Below are 16,922 nucleotides of genomic sequence, written 5' to 3' on the forward strand. Positions count from 1 at the left end.
GACTCGAAGAGTAAGAGTACTGTCAGGACATCTGTGTATGATGGGATGGCCATAAATTGGGTAGAACACCTACCTGGACAACTTGGATCTGGCTGAACTACAGAAGTGGAGCACTTTGGGTGGGCCACTGCCCACGAGCTGTTCTTGGCTGGGCTTGTCTGCATAGGCCTGGGGACCTAACCAAGAAGAAATCAGATGTGTTCTAGGCTGTCAGAGATTCCAGCACCTTCGAAAGAAAGTAAAGGGTGACTTGAATTACAATTTTCTGGGAAGGCTGAGCATGTGAATTAGTGACAAGGGCATATCCAGATTAATGTTAGATGGGACCCCCATAGGTTTTCCTATGTCAATTAAAGCTCCATTTAAGTTCCATTTCTTCCCTTCATGGTAGGAGAAATGCTAAGAAGAACTGTCATACAAGACTTTCTATTCCGCAGAATAAAACTGGGGGGTGATGTGGAGTTGATGGGAAAGATCTTTATTATTAGCAAAAGACAAGTGGTGGGTAAAGTCTTATGGAACTTAAAGCTTTAGGATATGAGGGACGAAGCATTTGGTTTTGGAGCCATAGACCTGGCTTCAAATCTTGGGTCTGTTTCTTACTTCCTTTGTGCCTTGGGCAAATTACTCAACCCCAGTGTGCCTTTAGTTGAGGAAATTGATGCCTAGTACTTTTCAAATGAGTTTCTTAAATAGATTGTTAAATGTAACATTCATTTAAAAAATGTAGAAGAAATACTACAATTAATTCCCTTGTACACATCACCCAAATTCAACAATTATCAAGAATTTGCTACATTTGTTTCATGTATCCATTTAAACATTTTTTTTCCTTTTTGGAAGTATATTTTTTAACTAAATTTTTTTTCAGAAGCAGATGTAACAAATGTATAAAAGTAGAGAATATAGATAAGCAATTAGAAACACCACATCCTCACCTTAATGTATGTCTTTTTATGGAAGTGTTATAAAGTGAATTCCAGATACCACATCATTTTGCTTTTACCATTCTTCAGTGTGCATCTCAAAAAATGTACTTTTTCCACATATCCTTAATGCCATTATTACACTGAAGTGCATTAATAATAATAAAAAGGATTTTTGTTTTTTTTAGCACTTTGGAAGGAAAGCAATGATAAGCTGCAACACAAAGGATTCACTGTGAAATAAGTATAGCCAAATAGTCTAACTTATTGGCTAAAAATGTGCTAAAAATTGTAACTTGACTTTATTGCCTAGAGTAATTTTTTAGACATGGTATATTTAGAGGTTAGTCTTGCACTTTGTGAAGTGTTAAAGCTAAATTATTATGAGCAGTAATTCTGGGGGTAGTTATAGGTTAGTTTGAGCATGGTATCTTGTGGTCAGAATGCAGATATTGGCTCAGTTAAGGACTTTGCATTATTTTGTTGGGGATGTTTATACACGTTTTGTGGTAAAACAGTTGATCCAATTAGTAAATGTCTAATCTACCGCTAAGTGCTTTGCTCAAGCATGGGTGTTGCCTCTCCTTTGTCACTGAGCATTTCTGTTCTTAAATCCCAGCTGTACTGGTCCACCCCACACCCCATTCCCACCACAGAGCATTGATCTTTACAATTACTTACCTTGGTCTCTCCTTTAGTCAGACCAATCACACTTAACGGTATATTTTTAAATAAGCCTTTTTAAAATTAAAATATAATGTACACAGAGAAGAGTGCAAAGTTATAATTGTGCAGCTTGATGAGTTTGCCAAAGTAAACATACTCATGTACCTCTCATCCACATCAAGAACTAGAACATTGCCAGTATCCCAGAAAGTTTCCCTAATGCCCTCCATCCAATCACTGTGGGATGGGGGAGTATATTTTTTGTCAATTCCAAACCAGATTTTATCTAAAATTTCCCCAAAGAAACAGTGTTAGAGAGATTTCTATTTCATGATACTACAAGGTTTCCGTATGACTGGGTTCTGAATTCCGAGCTTCTAACTTTGGAACATAGCCCATTGGCACGTTCAGGATAGACTTCTGTATATAAGCTGCACTTTTTGGATATACCTTTTGTCTTTAGTGGATCCTGATTTTCCTGATTTCTGGCTTAAAAAGCATGATTTACAGCTAGAGGACCAAAACGTCAGAGTGAATCATAAATAGGCAGTTATTCCAAGTTCACTCAGTTAATTTAGAGTTAATTATGTTTGAGAGGGTTCTAACTTCAGCCTCTATTTCTGCAGGGCTCTCATATCTGGGATTATTTATGTACAAGTGACTTGTTAGGGGCACAGGGTAGCTTGTGTGATTAATCTCTTGCACTGGATAGGGAGATAGTTCTAATTTTATTTTCATGCAAGCACGGACTGTATCACATTGGCCAAAGCATTTGGTATAGGACAAGGTTCAAATGTTTATGACTTTATTTTTTTTAAGTGGACTTGTGAAACAAGAGGAAATATTTCCTAGAATCAGGGTTTTACTGATTTAAGAACTGTGGGTTGCTAATTTTGGATTACAATTAAAATGTTTTTCATCTTACTCTTATTATTCTAATTGTTCACTATTGATGACATATTGCTCTGAAGGATCAGACTTAATTTGTTATTAATAAACTGACATATTAAATTATTAATATATTATTAATGATAATAAAACTAGTATCAGAATTGTATCCAATCTAGTTAAATATGACATGTGTTTCTATCTATATATTGAAGAGTTTTGGTCCACTTTTGAACATTTCTTGAGGCTAAAAACAAATATTTTCTCTTCTACTTTCTAACCTGCTTTGAAGCCTGATACATAGGGAAGGTTCATTATTGTTGATTAATTGAATATTTTCTCCTGTTGAAAGTGTATATGTTTAATTTAAATTTAATCAGTAATTCTGACTCTTAATAGTCAATATATTACAAGAAGGAAGTAGCATTATGTTTCAGTTGTGTTTCTTTTGACACTTAATTTTATCAAAATACCCATTTTTAGATTTTGTATGCTTTATTAAAGAGCTCATAAACTGCTACTGCTCTCTTAAAATATCGATCTTCATCTTAGGAACAATTGTCAGTTCCATGTACTTTTTATTGGTTTGTTTGTTTATAACACGTGCACCCACCATCTAATTTAAATATATAAAACATTACAGAAACCAATGAATTTCCCTGTGTACCCCTCTCTTTACCTTGCCACTCCCAGGAACTACTACTCTGATTTTGATGTTTATTATTCTTTTGCATATTTTTGTCCTCCTACACAGGCATATTTCTGTCCTTTTCTTACATGTGCATGTTTCCTTAAACAATGGATAGTTTGTTTTCTGTTATTTAAACTCTCTAAAAATGGAGAAACTTGGCAAGCCCCATCTTAAACTAAGTGATCGAAGTTAACATCACCAGTAATGGGACAGGCTGACATCACGAGAAAGATACAACATCCCTTATATAGTATTCCTGCCCAAAGTGTACAACCTATATCTAATCATGAAGAAACATCAGATAAATCCACATTAAGGGTTATTCTATAAAATAAATAGCCTGTATTCTTCAAAAATATCAAAAGGAAATGAAAGGCGTGAAAGAGAATGAAAGGCTGAAGAACCTTTCCATATTAAAGAAGACTAAAGAGACTTGACATGTAAATATAATGCATGATCCTGGATTGATTCTTAGACCAGAAAAAAATGCTGGAAATGATATTATTGGGGCAACTGTCAATGTTTGAAGAAGGTCTATAGATTAGATATTATTATTGCATTAATGTCAACTTTCTTGATTTGGATAATGGTACTGTGGTTAAATAAGTGAATCTTCATATCCAAAGGAAATGTATGTTGACTTATTTGGGAGTGGGGGACATGATGTCTGTAACTTACTTTCAAGCGGTTCAGAAAAACTTCTTTATACATATAGATATAGAACAGTAAAGCAAATGTGGCAAAATATTGACAATTGGTGAATCTGATTGAAGTGTAATATCACTGCACCTTTTCTGTATATTTGCAATTAAACAAACAAACAAAAATAATAAGAATCTTCCTGAGGTATACCCAGGAGTGGAATTGCTGGGTCACAGGCTATAAATACCTTTGAATTTACTAGAGATTGCCAAATGTTTCCAGTGTGACTACTAATTGCATTCCCATTGTTCCACATTCTCACCAACACTTGTTATTGTCAGATTAAAAAAAAAATTTACCAACCTGATGAGAATAAAATAGTATCTCATTGGGATTTTAGTTGCATTTCTCTGATTATAGCAAGATAGAAGAACACCTTTTCAAATGTTTAGCCATAAGGCTTACTCTTTCGTTAATTGTTTGCCATATTCTTAATCCAATTTTTCAGTGGGTTCTTTGGCTTTTCCTTATTAATTTATTGAAGGTCTTTGTATATTCCAGAAATTAAATTGTCAGTTTGACACATTGCAGATACCCAAAGAGGCTTAACTAAAATATGAAATTGAATTATATTTTATACTTGAGTTACACAGAATAAACTAGGTCGAAAGCAGAGAAAATATTGAACCTCAAGTGTGTAGAGGTTGGGTTGGGGGCTGGCTTCTATTTACAGATTTCTCCTGGCTCAGTTAAATAATATGAGGCAACTTGAACTTGCATTCTTATCTCTGGCCCCTCTGTAAAAGGTTATTTTTTGAGGACTTTCCACAGTCTCTAGTGCATTTCCTTCAGAGATTTGCCAAATAATCTGTTCTTTCCTCTCCCTCTAGACTTAAAATAAATTTTTATATTGCTAAATAATGAAACTCTTGCACTGTTGAACATTGGCCAGTACTTGATTGGGTAACCTTCTCTGAGTGGTGTTGCAGCATCTACAAAGCAAGAGGGTGATTCAGTAGGGACAGTATCTTGGCTTATCCTCTAATCCTAATGAAGGCCTTTTCAGAGATGGTGAAGGAAACACTAAACCACTTAGGCTTGACTACTGAAAAAAGATAGTCTAATGATCATTAAAGAACTTATTTTATTTCTCTAATTCTAAAGGTGATTAGGTATTAGCTTTGCATGAGGGGCAAAAAAGACTAAAATCACAGATCTTGAGCCCTGTAAAGAAGACAAAAATTTTCTTACCCCCTTATTTTATAGATAAGGACAAGAAGTGACTTATCCATCACCCACGGCCATGGAGCTGGTGGTGGTTGTAAACAGAACTTGACTTTGAACTCTTTCCTTTTTCCTGCATTGCATTATGCTGCCTCTCCTTCAAAAAACTGAAAGGTTACAGCTCCTGCTGTTGATGCATGTTTAAATTCTCCAGGGGATAGTCAGTGGCACACTGCAGTTTGAGACCATTCTGTGGCACTCTTCACTTACCTCACTGATTTCTAAGGGAATTATAAAGGGAGAAAAGCAAAGCAGATCTACTTGTAGGGAATTTAACATCTTAATCTCCATCTCAAAAGAAAAGACATTAAGAAAATAAGAGATTATAAATTGTAGCCTAATGTAAGAAGTAACTTCCTTTGTGACACACATCGGAAGAACTGATGAATAGGCATGTTACTCATATTGCTGTGTATATACCTACTCTTTATTCTTCAAAGACCTCATATGTTATCTTATTTAGTAGCTAGAAGTTGGTGGCAGTAGTCACTTTGAATTTACAAAAATTTATGCTGCTTTACAAATCTTTGAATTGTTTTCTTTATGGAAAATACAGCAACGGTATAAAGGAGAACATTTCATTGCCTTTTGTTTCCTACATGACATTTTTGTTATACATATATACTTCATATAGTTGGATTAACCAATAGTTTTAGATCCTGCTTTTTGCACTTAACATTGCACATATCCATGTCACTGAGACCAATCTTTGTCTAATTCACATTTCTTTGATTACTAGAGAAAATGTTTTGATATATTTATTAACTATTTATTTTGCTGCTGCAAATTGTTCATGGCCTTGCTTCCATTTTTTTTTTTTTGCAGAAGACCATGTTTTTCATATTAGATAATTTTTATATAAAAAACATCAACCTTTTGCTATTTATGATAAATCTCTTTTCCCATTTTGCCTGCTTTTTGGTTTTTATGAGGACAGGAAGGAAGAATGGGAAATCATTTTTACACAGTCTAGACTTACACTTGGGGAGAGTTTGCTTCTGTGAGTTCTTTTGCTAAGGGTATGAGGAATGACATGCAAGCAAGTGGGTTATTGAAACTTCCTCCATAATTAATGGAAATCATTGGGTAAAGCCCATTTCATGTAGGCTCAGTGATTTCACTTCTCTTCCCTCTGCAATTGTTTGCCTCTTATTTCTGGACTCTACTCCATGCCACCCATTAAACTTATTCACTTGTCTTCAGTATTCTGCAGTCTTAAAGCTGCCCTTTCGGTCAGCTATTCTTCTGTCCTATGGCATTTTCTCATGTCTTGATGCTTTCTTTTAAGGTATTATCCAAAGAGATGAGTCACCCATGGAAAAAGGGCTCTCTGGTCTGCGAGGAAGGGACTTTGAGCTGTCTGATGTGTTTTATTTCTCCAAGAAGGGATTTGAAGCCATTGTGGAAGATGAAGTGACCCAGAGGTTCTCCTCAGAGGAGCTAGTGTCATGGAATCTCCTCACAAGGACCAATGTAAATTTCTGTTACATCAGCCCACGGCTCACCATGGTGTGGGTTCTGGGTGTCATAGTACGCTACTGTGTCCTCCTGCCTCTGCGGTAAGTTGCCTGCCCAGCAATTTGGTATAATCTGTTTTGCTTTCTTTTGTAATCATGTGTATAATGGCCACATAAGACTGTTCTACTAATCCCACCTTTTTCCACTTAGAAAACACCACCAAGTGTGAGCTCTGCAGGAACTTGCTAAGTATCTATACTCCTTTCAATATTTTTCTCCCAAATGAAGGGATGTATGCAGAATCCAATATATATTTTACAATCTAGGTCCACTTTGCTATTATAGTCATAGATAGTCTGAGGACAGAGAAGGGAAGTTAGAAAAAAGAAGAGGAGAAAGGACTTATATTTTCACATTCATTAGGGTGTCAATAATACAGCCCACTCATGCCTCTCCTTCTGGTCCTCCCTTTCAGCTTCTACGTTTGAGTACCTCCCGAGGAGGGGGCCGCTCAAAGCCCAGTTTACTGAAACCTCAGTGCGGAACGTAGGAGTAGAAGAAATGACGCTGGGAAGTGGGTTGAAGCTACTACTGGTCAAGTTTTTTAAGTGTGATGACAGCGGGGCATGGGCATGTGTAGCAGCCACAACATTGCTATTGATTGTTTTGCTTCATCTCTCTGGAACTGGAAATAGCCTCAGCATCCTCTCAATGCAGCCTTCCAGGCACTTGTTACGACCTGATTCAAACTGACATATGAGATGAACCTCTTTACCATCCCTAGGGTGGCCTATACTTGCCTCATTCTGATTTATTACAAGGGAAAAGATTGCTTAAGTAAAGGCAAGTGCAGTTCTCAAAGAAGCTCTTTCTGCTTTCTTTTGCTTGTGTTGCCAGTGTCCAGAAGTTGGGACATATTATGTCTTTTGGCAATCACTTCAGCTGTGATACCAAAATGAAATTCAGTGTTTCACATTTTGCTTGAACCTTAAACCAGTGGCTTCCAAAATGGGGTTCATGTACTCTGAGGATGCAGAAGATGATCCATTGGCATGTAGAAAGGAAATGTTAGAGCATCAATTTATGTTTTTTATCTTAAAAAGAAATTAAACTTTAGTGATATTTAACACATGGATTAGCTGTCACATCCTCACTTGGTCCATGGGTCAGGCATGCTATCCAAGGTAACCTGAGGGCAGAATGGGAATTCTACAACACAGAGGACTTGAGACACCTTTGTTTGCAGCTTTCACCATGCTGTGATGTATCACAGTTTATGGGGGCCTGGAAAATGGCATTATGACTCTACCATCTAGTATTAACTAAACTAAAGCTCAAAAAAATAGACATGACATAAAAGATTGTTGCAAAAAAAAAAAGACACAGATTTAAGATAATAACATTACTGATTAATTGTACACTTAAAATGGGTGAGTTGTATGGTAAGTGCATTGTATTTCAATAAAGCCGTTAAACTCACACACAGATTGTGGTTGCAAACTGTGTCATCTGTGACAACTCTCTTTTTGGATCCCTTATACAGGAAACAGGATTTTCTGACCTGCTAATATAGCAAATAAAACGTTTCAGTAGTTTTGAATCCAGTTGTTGAACATGTTAAAATGCAACCCCTTCCTAAATTTAATTTATAGGAACAAGTGATTTTCATTAGGAAAGATGGCAAAAATTATTTGGCAAAAAAAAATTATAGTTGATTGATGAGATTGAAAAATGATTTAGTTAGTGACCTGACATTAAAATAAGGTATCTGGAGAAAACTGAATCACACCTTCAAATTGCTTTGTCAAAAGGTGTTAAACCAAGATTTCTAATAAGGTTTAACACCACAACAAGGTGTATATAAGGAAGTATATTAAAAAAATCTTTGCCCTCACTAAAAATATTATTAATTATATTTTAAATGAGGGCAAAAGGTTTTTATAACATTAATGTACATAATTTAAAATATTATATTTATAAAAGATTATAATTTAAAATATTTTTCATCTTTAGTGCATCCTTCATGTTTGCAGATGTTTTATAATGTACATGATGTCACTATAGTGGTATTTGTAGATCATTCTTAAACGTATTGGGTGGTGCATGCTTAGATGTTTTTCTGATGGAGTGTTTCCCCAACTAAGTTGAGACCACTTCCTTAAGCTATTTTTCTGTATTAAATAATACTAAACTACTATGTTCATTAATGATCATCCTCATAATCTACTGAGAGGCAATATATCAGAATAGTTAGGAACATGAATTCTGGAGCAAGACTGCCTGGGTTCAAATATCAGCTCTTTATTTACTGGCTGTGGAAACTTGGGTAAGTTATTTTACCTTTCTGTGCTTCAATTTCCTCATCTGTAGAATGTTGATGATAATAATATTGCCTCAGGATTTAGGGAAGATTAACTGAGTTAAATATAAAAAGCACTTAGAATATTGCCTGGCACATAGTGCTGGCTGCTATTTTGGCATCATCGAATGTAAAACCTGAGATTGGTTAAGATAAACTGGGTGCTCCAAATATCTGGTGAAGATATAAAGATAGATACATCTCAGGAGCAAACCAGTTTGACACTGGAGGGGTTACCGCTGCCGGCCATTTATCTCAGGCAGCCCCTGTAGCTTCCCTAAACTGAAGTATCCTTGTGGTAAAGCAATGGCCGTTTCATTCGGTTTACTGACTACCTCACTCATTGAGCAAAACTTGGTAATGGCCTTCAGAAAACTAAAAAGATACAGGTAGACCTTTGGTTCCATATGAAAGGGCAATGAAATAATCTAAAGTCTGCTTTCTTCATTTGACAAATGGTTTAAGGAATCATGTTAGTGAAATGTGATTAAACCATTGATTTTTTTTCTCTGTTTTAATCAAATCCCACTTGTTTTGAAAGATTTAAATCTTAACCTTTTCTTTTTGAGTAATTTGATTTTCATTTCTAAAAAAAATGGCTATTTTCTTTTTGAAGTCATTAGAGTGTATATTAAAAGCACTTTTCAAAAATGAGAATGCATGTATTTATGTGAGGATTAGAGATGTTAATTACTTTGTTTGCTTGAACCATAAAAAGGGCCAACACTTGGATTTGCATTAAAGGAGCTCCTGCATGGTGACATATTTGGGAGTTCTTATGAAAGAGCCTTTAAGTATAGTGTTCTTGTCATTTACTCTAAATTTTACATTCCTTTGAGAACAATTTGAATTATACACTTTTGCCCTCCTCACTATAAAAAAAATGCAGAAAAAGCAAGTTGTTTTCAGATTGACAAACTATTCCTTTTTATAACTAAAAGGAAAAACTAAAAAGTTTTTGCTTGCCTTTAAGAGAAATTAATATATGCTTACTGTAAAGAGATTAAAATCATTCAGAAGAGCAGAAGGGCAAGCCCTCTTTACCCTAGGCTAATACAGAGATTGAACTTGGTAGTCTTATGAACAAACTTCCAGGCCTTTTCTTTGCACATATAAACTAGATACACATACTTGTTATTTTGAAATGGTATCATACTTGATGTATTATTCTGAAACTTACTTATTTCTCTCAAAATGTATCGAGGAACATTCTTCCACCCGAGTACCCGTGGATTTACCCAATTCTTTTAATGCCTGCATAATATTCCATACAGTTGGTGCACCACAATTTATTTGCAGTTTCCTTTTTATGGACATTTAAGTTATTTCCTTTTTTCCCTACTGTACAACTAACTTTTGCATTATATTTTCTTTTCCTTTTTCAGGGTGACTTTGGCTTTCATTGGGATCAGCTTGCTCGTTATAGGAACTACGATGGTTGGGCAGCTGCCAGACGGCAGGTAAAATGTTTCCTTCCATCCAGCCGTAAATAGGACTCTCTTTTTTTCAGCTGCATCCCCAAAGAGAATATTTGTTATTTATTAGAATCCTGATCACTTAATACTCTTTATTTGTTTTTTCCATTATACTTTCATAAAAATTGAGAGAGGTTGTTTTTTTCAAAGAGGTAATGAAGAGAAGAAACAAAATAGACTGAAGAACACAAAGGAAAGCAAAGGAGTCTGATTGTATTGGCAAGTTCATAAGCTGAGACCAAAGAAGCTTCAGCTTATCTTTGTCAGGAATTTATCATAATAAGTCCATTCGGGTAGGAGATACTTTCCATTAAAATTTGGCCAATTCTCTTGGTAAACTTTTGCCACTTAATACTAAAGGGCTCAACAAGGCTGGAGGAAGAATGGAGCTGTGGTTGTGTTTCAGAACATAAGATGCTGCTATGAGGAGCACATTGAAGCTTTTACTGCATAGTTTGTTAGGAGTGCCTGGAAATGCACAACGAAATGTTTTCTTTTTCCTTCAGCCTCAAAAACTGGCTGAGTGAACTGGTCCACCTGACTTGCTGCCGGATCTGTGTGCGATCCCTCTCTGGTACCATTCATTACCATAACAAGTGAGTGTCCCTGTCCTCTGGTGAATCCAAGGTGTGATTGACAGCAGAGCCTTGAGAATGAACGGGGAGGGAGCAGATGGAGTAAGAGCCCTTTCAGTGGGTTCATCCTTCCCTCTTAGAGTGTCACAGTCTTTAACAACGCACAGAAGAAACACGTTATAAAAAGCAGCCTGTTTTCAGAAGGAACGTAAAAATGCACATGTCTTTATAGTGTGCAGGCACAGTCCCTTGCATTTTCATAGGTCATCCCTGTGAGATGGACATTATTATCTCATTTGACAGATGAAGAAATGAAAGCTCTGGGTTTGGCTGTCCAAGATCACATAGTAAGTAGTGTCAGAGTCAGATTTTAACCAGGTCTCTCCAATTTAAAAAAGTGATGGATTTGACAGCTCTGTGATACGATGGAAAGAAAATTAGACATGGATTCTAGAGTCCTGGTTCCTAGAATTGGTTCTAAAATCCCATAACTGAGCCTTCAAAGAAAATAGCATTCTGCTTTCCTTACTCCCAGTCATAGAGATTAAAGATAGCTAAGTACTTAGCTAAGTGAAAGTGATTTTGATTCTTTTATTGTTATCTCAGTTATACTTTTTACATTCAATGTCATTGTTTTAACACTCTAGGACAAGCCTCTTTTTAGAGATTGAGTCTTTCTGTCTCGTTTGTAGAAGGCAAATATTTTGTCATTTGGCTTTAACATATAAGGCCCCTTAAAATTCTGAAATTCTATGATTTTGTGATGGGGCTATGAGTTTTGGGATGAGAAGTAGAAGAAAATGCTCTGATAGAAATGTGGTCAGAGGAAAGCACTTTAATTATGTAGGATGGTGCTCATAACTGATTATAGAGTTTCTTCTGGTTTTAAGGAAAACATGCTAACATCATTATGCATTTGGTTTGATTTCTTCTTTGTATAGGCCCAGAGAAAAACAACTGTACTTCATTGGTGTAACTCTAGGGTAGAAGTTGGCAAACTAAACTATGATCTGTGGCCAAGTCCAGCTCTCCACCTGTTTTTCATAAATAAAATTTTGTTGGACTGCAACCATGCTCATTCATTTACATATTGTTTCTGGCTGCTTTTGTGGTATGGCAGCAGAGTTGAGTCATGACAGGGATTGCCTGGTGTGCAAAGCATAAAATATTTGCTCTCTAACTCTTGAAAGAAAAAGTTTGCTTCTCCTGTTCTAGGGGGATGGGAAGGAGGAACTCTGGCAAATTTACTTTTGCCATTAAAAGTGATGCTTATGACATGAAATACTTAAAATAAGTGAAAGTTTTATGAAATACAAAATTTATATATTAACTGAAGATATAGAATCTTTGTATTTAACTGTAATATTTTAAAATCCTTTTTTCATGATAAAAGGAAAACATGATCATTACAAAAAAAAAGTGTGACACCAATAAACATGAAGGGAAAGTCACGGCTCTCTTGTACACTCCTAACCCATTCTTATTATACTGCCTAGAGCTGACTGTCCTTAAGACAAGTGCATATACAGCCAAAGTTTATGTTTTAATGTACTACTGAAAACAAAAGAGGATGAGTCTCATGCTGTTCTGCAACATAATGGCCATTTTCCAAGGTTTGGTATTTACCATGGTTTGTCGTTGCAGGCAGTACAGACCCCAGAAGGGAGGCATTTGTGTTGCCAACCACACCTCCCCCATAGATGTTTTGATCTTGACAACAGATGGGTGCTATGCTATGGTAAGAGTGGCTCATTGATATTTCAAGTAGTTGTATGTTTTGTGGATTGCTCAAACTTTTAGTTTATTTTGGCACAGATTAGAAAGTTCATTTCACATTTGAAAGTGACAGGGTTGTATTGTAGCTATAAAAGTTATGTAATATATTTACATGAAGAATATATAGTGCAAGAACAGGGAAAGAAAATTGCCATTATATTTAGGGTAGTAAAAAATTAACTTACTGAAATGTAAACAGACTCGAGCTCGGTAGGACTTTGTAAAGTCGATTCCATCTCATCTGTAAAATGTTTAATAATGTTTTGTAATGTTTAATAATGCTTTGTAACATTAAATTCTTCCTCCTAGAGCTGCCCAAATCCCTTAGCCAGCCAGTTAGCTCCCTCTGTCTTCAGGGAATTATATGAAATTAAAAAAAATATTTGACTCTTTAATGAGGATCAAGCACAAAAGACAAATATTTATATCACATTGCCTCTCTTGGTCCTTGTACACACACCCCAAAGCAATTCCCAATAAACCATGAAGTCCACAGTAAAACCTTAAAATACTCTTTTGTAAGGATGAATAGGGACTGCATTCATGGTTTCTGTTGGTTCTGGTTTGCTAATGCTGCTGTTATGCAAAATACCAGAAATGGATTGGCTTTTATAAAGGTGGTTTATTTGGTTACAAAGTTGTAGTCCTAAGGCCATAAAAGTGTCCAAGCCAAGACATAAACATGTGTACGCCTTCACTGGAGAAAGGCCATTGGCATCTGGAAAACCTCTGTTAGCTGGGAAGGCACGTGGCTGTGTCTGCTGATCCTGGGTTGTGTTCCAGCTCCCTTCTCAACTCCTGTGCGTTCTTCAAAATGTTGCTCTTGGGGTGTTTTGTCCTTTCGTAGCTTTCCGGAGCAAACTCTGGGCTAGCACCTCCGAAGCATCAACAAAAGTCTGCTTTCAACAGTCATCTCCAAAATGTGTCTCTCCAAACTACAGCACAGAGCTCCTTCTGTTTGAGCTCTTATAGTGCTCTAGTAAACTAATCGATGCCCATGCTGAATGGGCGGGGCCACATCTCCGTGGAAATAATCTGATCAGAGTTATCACCTATAGTTGGGTGGGTCACATCTCCATGGAAACAACCTAATCCAAAGATTCCAACTTAATCAATACTAATATGTCTGCCCCCACAAGATTACATTAAAGAACATGGTGTTTTGGGGGACATAATATATCTAAACTGGCACATATTACCTTTAAGAATTTGTTAGGATTTCCTATGTCTTCATTATGTGGCAGATACATTTGGGAGTATAACTGAAGATGTCCTTTTCCCTGTGGTGGTAATGTGCTCTAAGTTGGTGTGTGGAATAGAATGACAGGAGAGGGGTCCTAAGGGGAATTCTTTTCATATTTTCATGGTGGTAGATTGAGCTTCAGGGAGAGAAGATGATTTTTATTTCATTTGGTAACTCCAGTGATGGGTAGTAATGGCTTGGTGTCCTTTCCAGAGAAGGTATTTGGGGTGAGCCCTGGCTCCAAAGAGAGGAGAGCCATTATTTACTGATTAAGTGTCTGTTGCAGGAGAAGTGGGGAGAGCTGGTACATGTGCTGACATTTAGTTATCCATGGGTATGAGATCATTTGTGGGATTTTGAAAGCCTTTATTAAAAAATCATCTGCTTATTGCCAGATATTTAATCTGTCTATAAGTATAGGGTCAGATACATAACTCTTGGACAACCATATTTTAATACATTAAATTTCTCTGAATTGTGAAGCTCTTTCTGAATCTAAGGAGGCATTATCTATCTCTGTGGAAAGACTTAGGAGGCATTAGTGGTTCTTAACATTTTTTGGGTTAAAAATCAGATGATAGTTATGTAACCTTTTTAAAGAAAAAAACATGTATAGGCATCTACATACAAACACAATATATAATTTCAAGGTGTTTATGGATACCCTGAAGTCCACTCAGAGACCTCAGGTTAAGAATCCTCACTAGATCCCCAACAAAGTTCTGGATAGATATAATAATCCTTGTATTTATGTGGACAAGCACTGGTCACATCCATTATATTTGACTTTCTATAGAATCCAGTGAGGTTAGGACAGAGATTTTGTTATAGATGAGGAAGCAGAGGCCCAGGCATTTTAACCAACCTGCCTAATTATGATTTTGCATTTCTGAGACCGTATTTCTTCTATGTCCTGGTCGTTGAAGAGTTGAGTATACCTCATTTGTGACTGAGGAGCTCAGATTTTTTTAGCAGTCATTTTCCAAGTTTTTTGATCAAGCATAACTGCAATTACAATATTAACTGAGGTTTAGCAAAGCATGTGAACTGCAAACTTTCCAGTAGGCTGAGTGGGAGAAACCTAAACCTAAGTCAGAGGCAGTGTAGCACAGAAATGGATGGAAACTGTATTATAACTTCCAGAGTTGTAACCCCTTTTGGCTAAACATAAACTGTGTGTATCTGAAAAACGTAAAAGAATCTCTTCTCAATGACTTTTCTAAAACCTTTTTTTCTCCTAAACAAAAGACCTCCACTTTTTTTTTTTTTCGAATTTAGGAATATTTTCAAACTTTCATAAAGGTTGCAGTAAGAATAGTATATTAAGCACCCATATGCCCTATTTCCACATTTACCTATTGTTAATATTTTGCCCCATTTGCTTTATCAATTGTGTTCTCATGTGTGCTTTTTCTTCAAATTTAAGTATATATATTTTATATATATTGATATAAGAAATCTGAATTCAAACTAATAGCTCCAATTCATGGGGTTATTTCTTGCTTCCCCCATTCCATATCTGTGTCTCTTTCACAGTGAAAACACTGTTCCCAACAATACTAATGTATTTATTTTATTTGCCCAAGCTTATAATACACCCCAAATAGTTTCAGAATTGCTGCATCTGTTTTACTACAAAAAACATACTTCTTAAGCTGAATTCAGGACTTTTTGCAGTTCTCCTTACTATCTGCCCAGAATGGACAGTATATTGTCAATACTGTCTTCATAAGTTTCTTGAATTGTCTCTGTTCTCTCCCCCTGTATTAGTTGGGGTTCTTTAGGGAAACAGAACCAGTAGGAGATATCTGTAAAAATGAGATGTTATAAAAGCATCTTACGCAACTGTGGGGATGCATGAGTCCAGATTCTGTAGGGCAGACTGCGAGCTGGTAACTGAGATGAAGGTTTTCAGTGACTCCCCCAGGAAAGGCTGGCTGGCTGAAGGACAGATGAAAGTTCTCTCTTCTCTCTTAGAAGTCTACAGCTGATTGGATTAAATCCAGCTGATTGAGTCTTTCGTTGTGGAAGACACTCCCTTGGTTGATGTAATCAGCCACAAACGCAATCAAGCAATAAATTGATGATTTAATAAACCACCCTTCTGGTTTATTAACCAGCCACAAATGTCCTTGCAGTAATGGTTAGGCCAGTGCTTGCTTGACCAGACAAATGGGCACCATCACCTGGCCAAGTTGACACATGAACCTAACCATCACACCCCCTATTTCAGTTTTGTTCTTTTAGTTGGATTCATTTGTTTCAGTTTGTTTTCAGTTTTTTATTCCCATTCTTACTGGCTTAATTTTAGGTTTTGACTGTGTAAGACATTAACATGCTGCCAAATGTCAAAACTATATAAAAAGGTAAACTCACAGAAATATCATTCCCATTCCCTCCTATTCCTTGTAGGTTTAAAAGTTCATTGTTTTCTGGTTATCTTGTCTGTATTTCTATATTGTAAAGGTAAGCAGGTATAAGTGAATAATTTTACCTACTGTCTTACACAAAAAGTAATATACTATATTTGCTTTTTGCTTTTTCTCACTTAATATCTCCTGGAACTCACTCCTTATCAGTCAGAGAGATCAATCTTGTTCTTTTCATAGCTGCATAGTACTCCCTAGAACTATGTACCATCATTTATTCATCCAATATCTTATGTTTGAACATTTAGGTAGTTTAAAGTATTTTGAAGTTACAATGTAGTAATTAATGATATTATGCATATGTATCTTCATATTACTGGAGTTTTATTTTCAGGGTAAATTCCTAGGAGTGGGATTATTGGTTTGAAGGGTAAATATGTATGTAATTTTGTTAATTGTTGCCAAATTCCCCTCTGTAAGGGTTGTACCATTTTGCATCTTCCCTTCTCCAAATAGTGTACAAACTACCTGTTTCTCATGCTTTTCCAGCCAAGTGTATTGTCAAGCTTT

The 16,922-nt window shown here is 36.1% G+C and overlaps 1 protein-coding gene across 2 annotated transcripts in view; it reads left to right on the top strand.

Moving 5' to 3' along the window:
- The window catches only part of GPAT3 (glycerol-3-phosphate acyltransferase 3), a 76,781-nt gene that overhangs the window by 44,917 nt on the left and 14,942 nt on the right, over positions 1–16,922 (top strand). Inside the window, exons 4-7 of one of the 2 annotated variants that reach the window (XM_037830152.1) lie at positions 6,386–6,656; positions 10,300–10,374; positions 10,896–10,985; positions 12,609–12,702. In XM_037830152.1, the coding sequence (XP_037686080.1) occupies positions 6,386–6,656; positions 10,300–10,374; positions 10,896–10,985; positions 12,609–12,702 (530 nt within the window). Of the gene's footprint in view, positions 1–6,385; positions 7,399–10,299; positions 10,375–10,895; positions 10,986–12,608; positions 12,703–16,922 lie in introns of those variants that run through there. The other variant, XM_037830153.1, reaches the window with a different exon arrangement.

The sequence above is a fragment of the Choloepus didactylus genome, chromosome 3 (assembly GCF_015220235.1).
Source record: "Choloepus didactylus isolate mChoDid1 chromosome 3, mChoDid1.pri, whole genome shotgun sequence".
Taxonomy (NCBI): domain Eukaryota; kingdom Metazoa; phylum Chordata; class Mammalia; order Pilosa; family Megalonychidae; genus Choloepus; species Choloepus didactylus.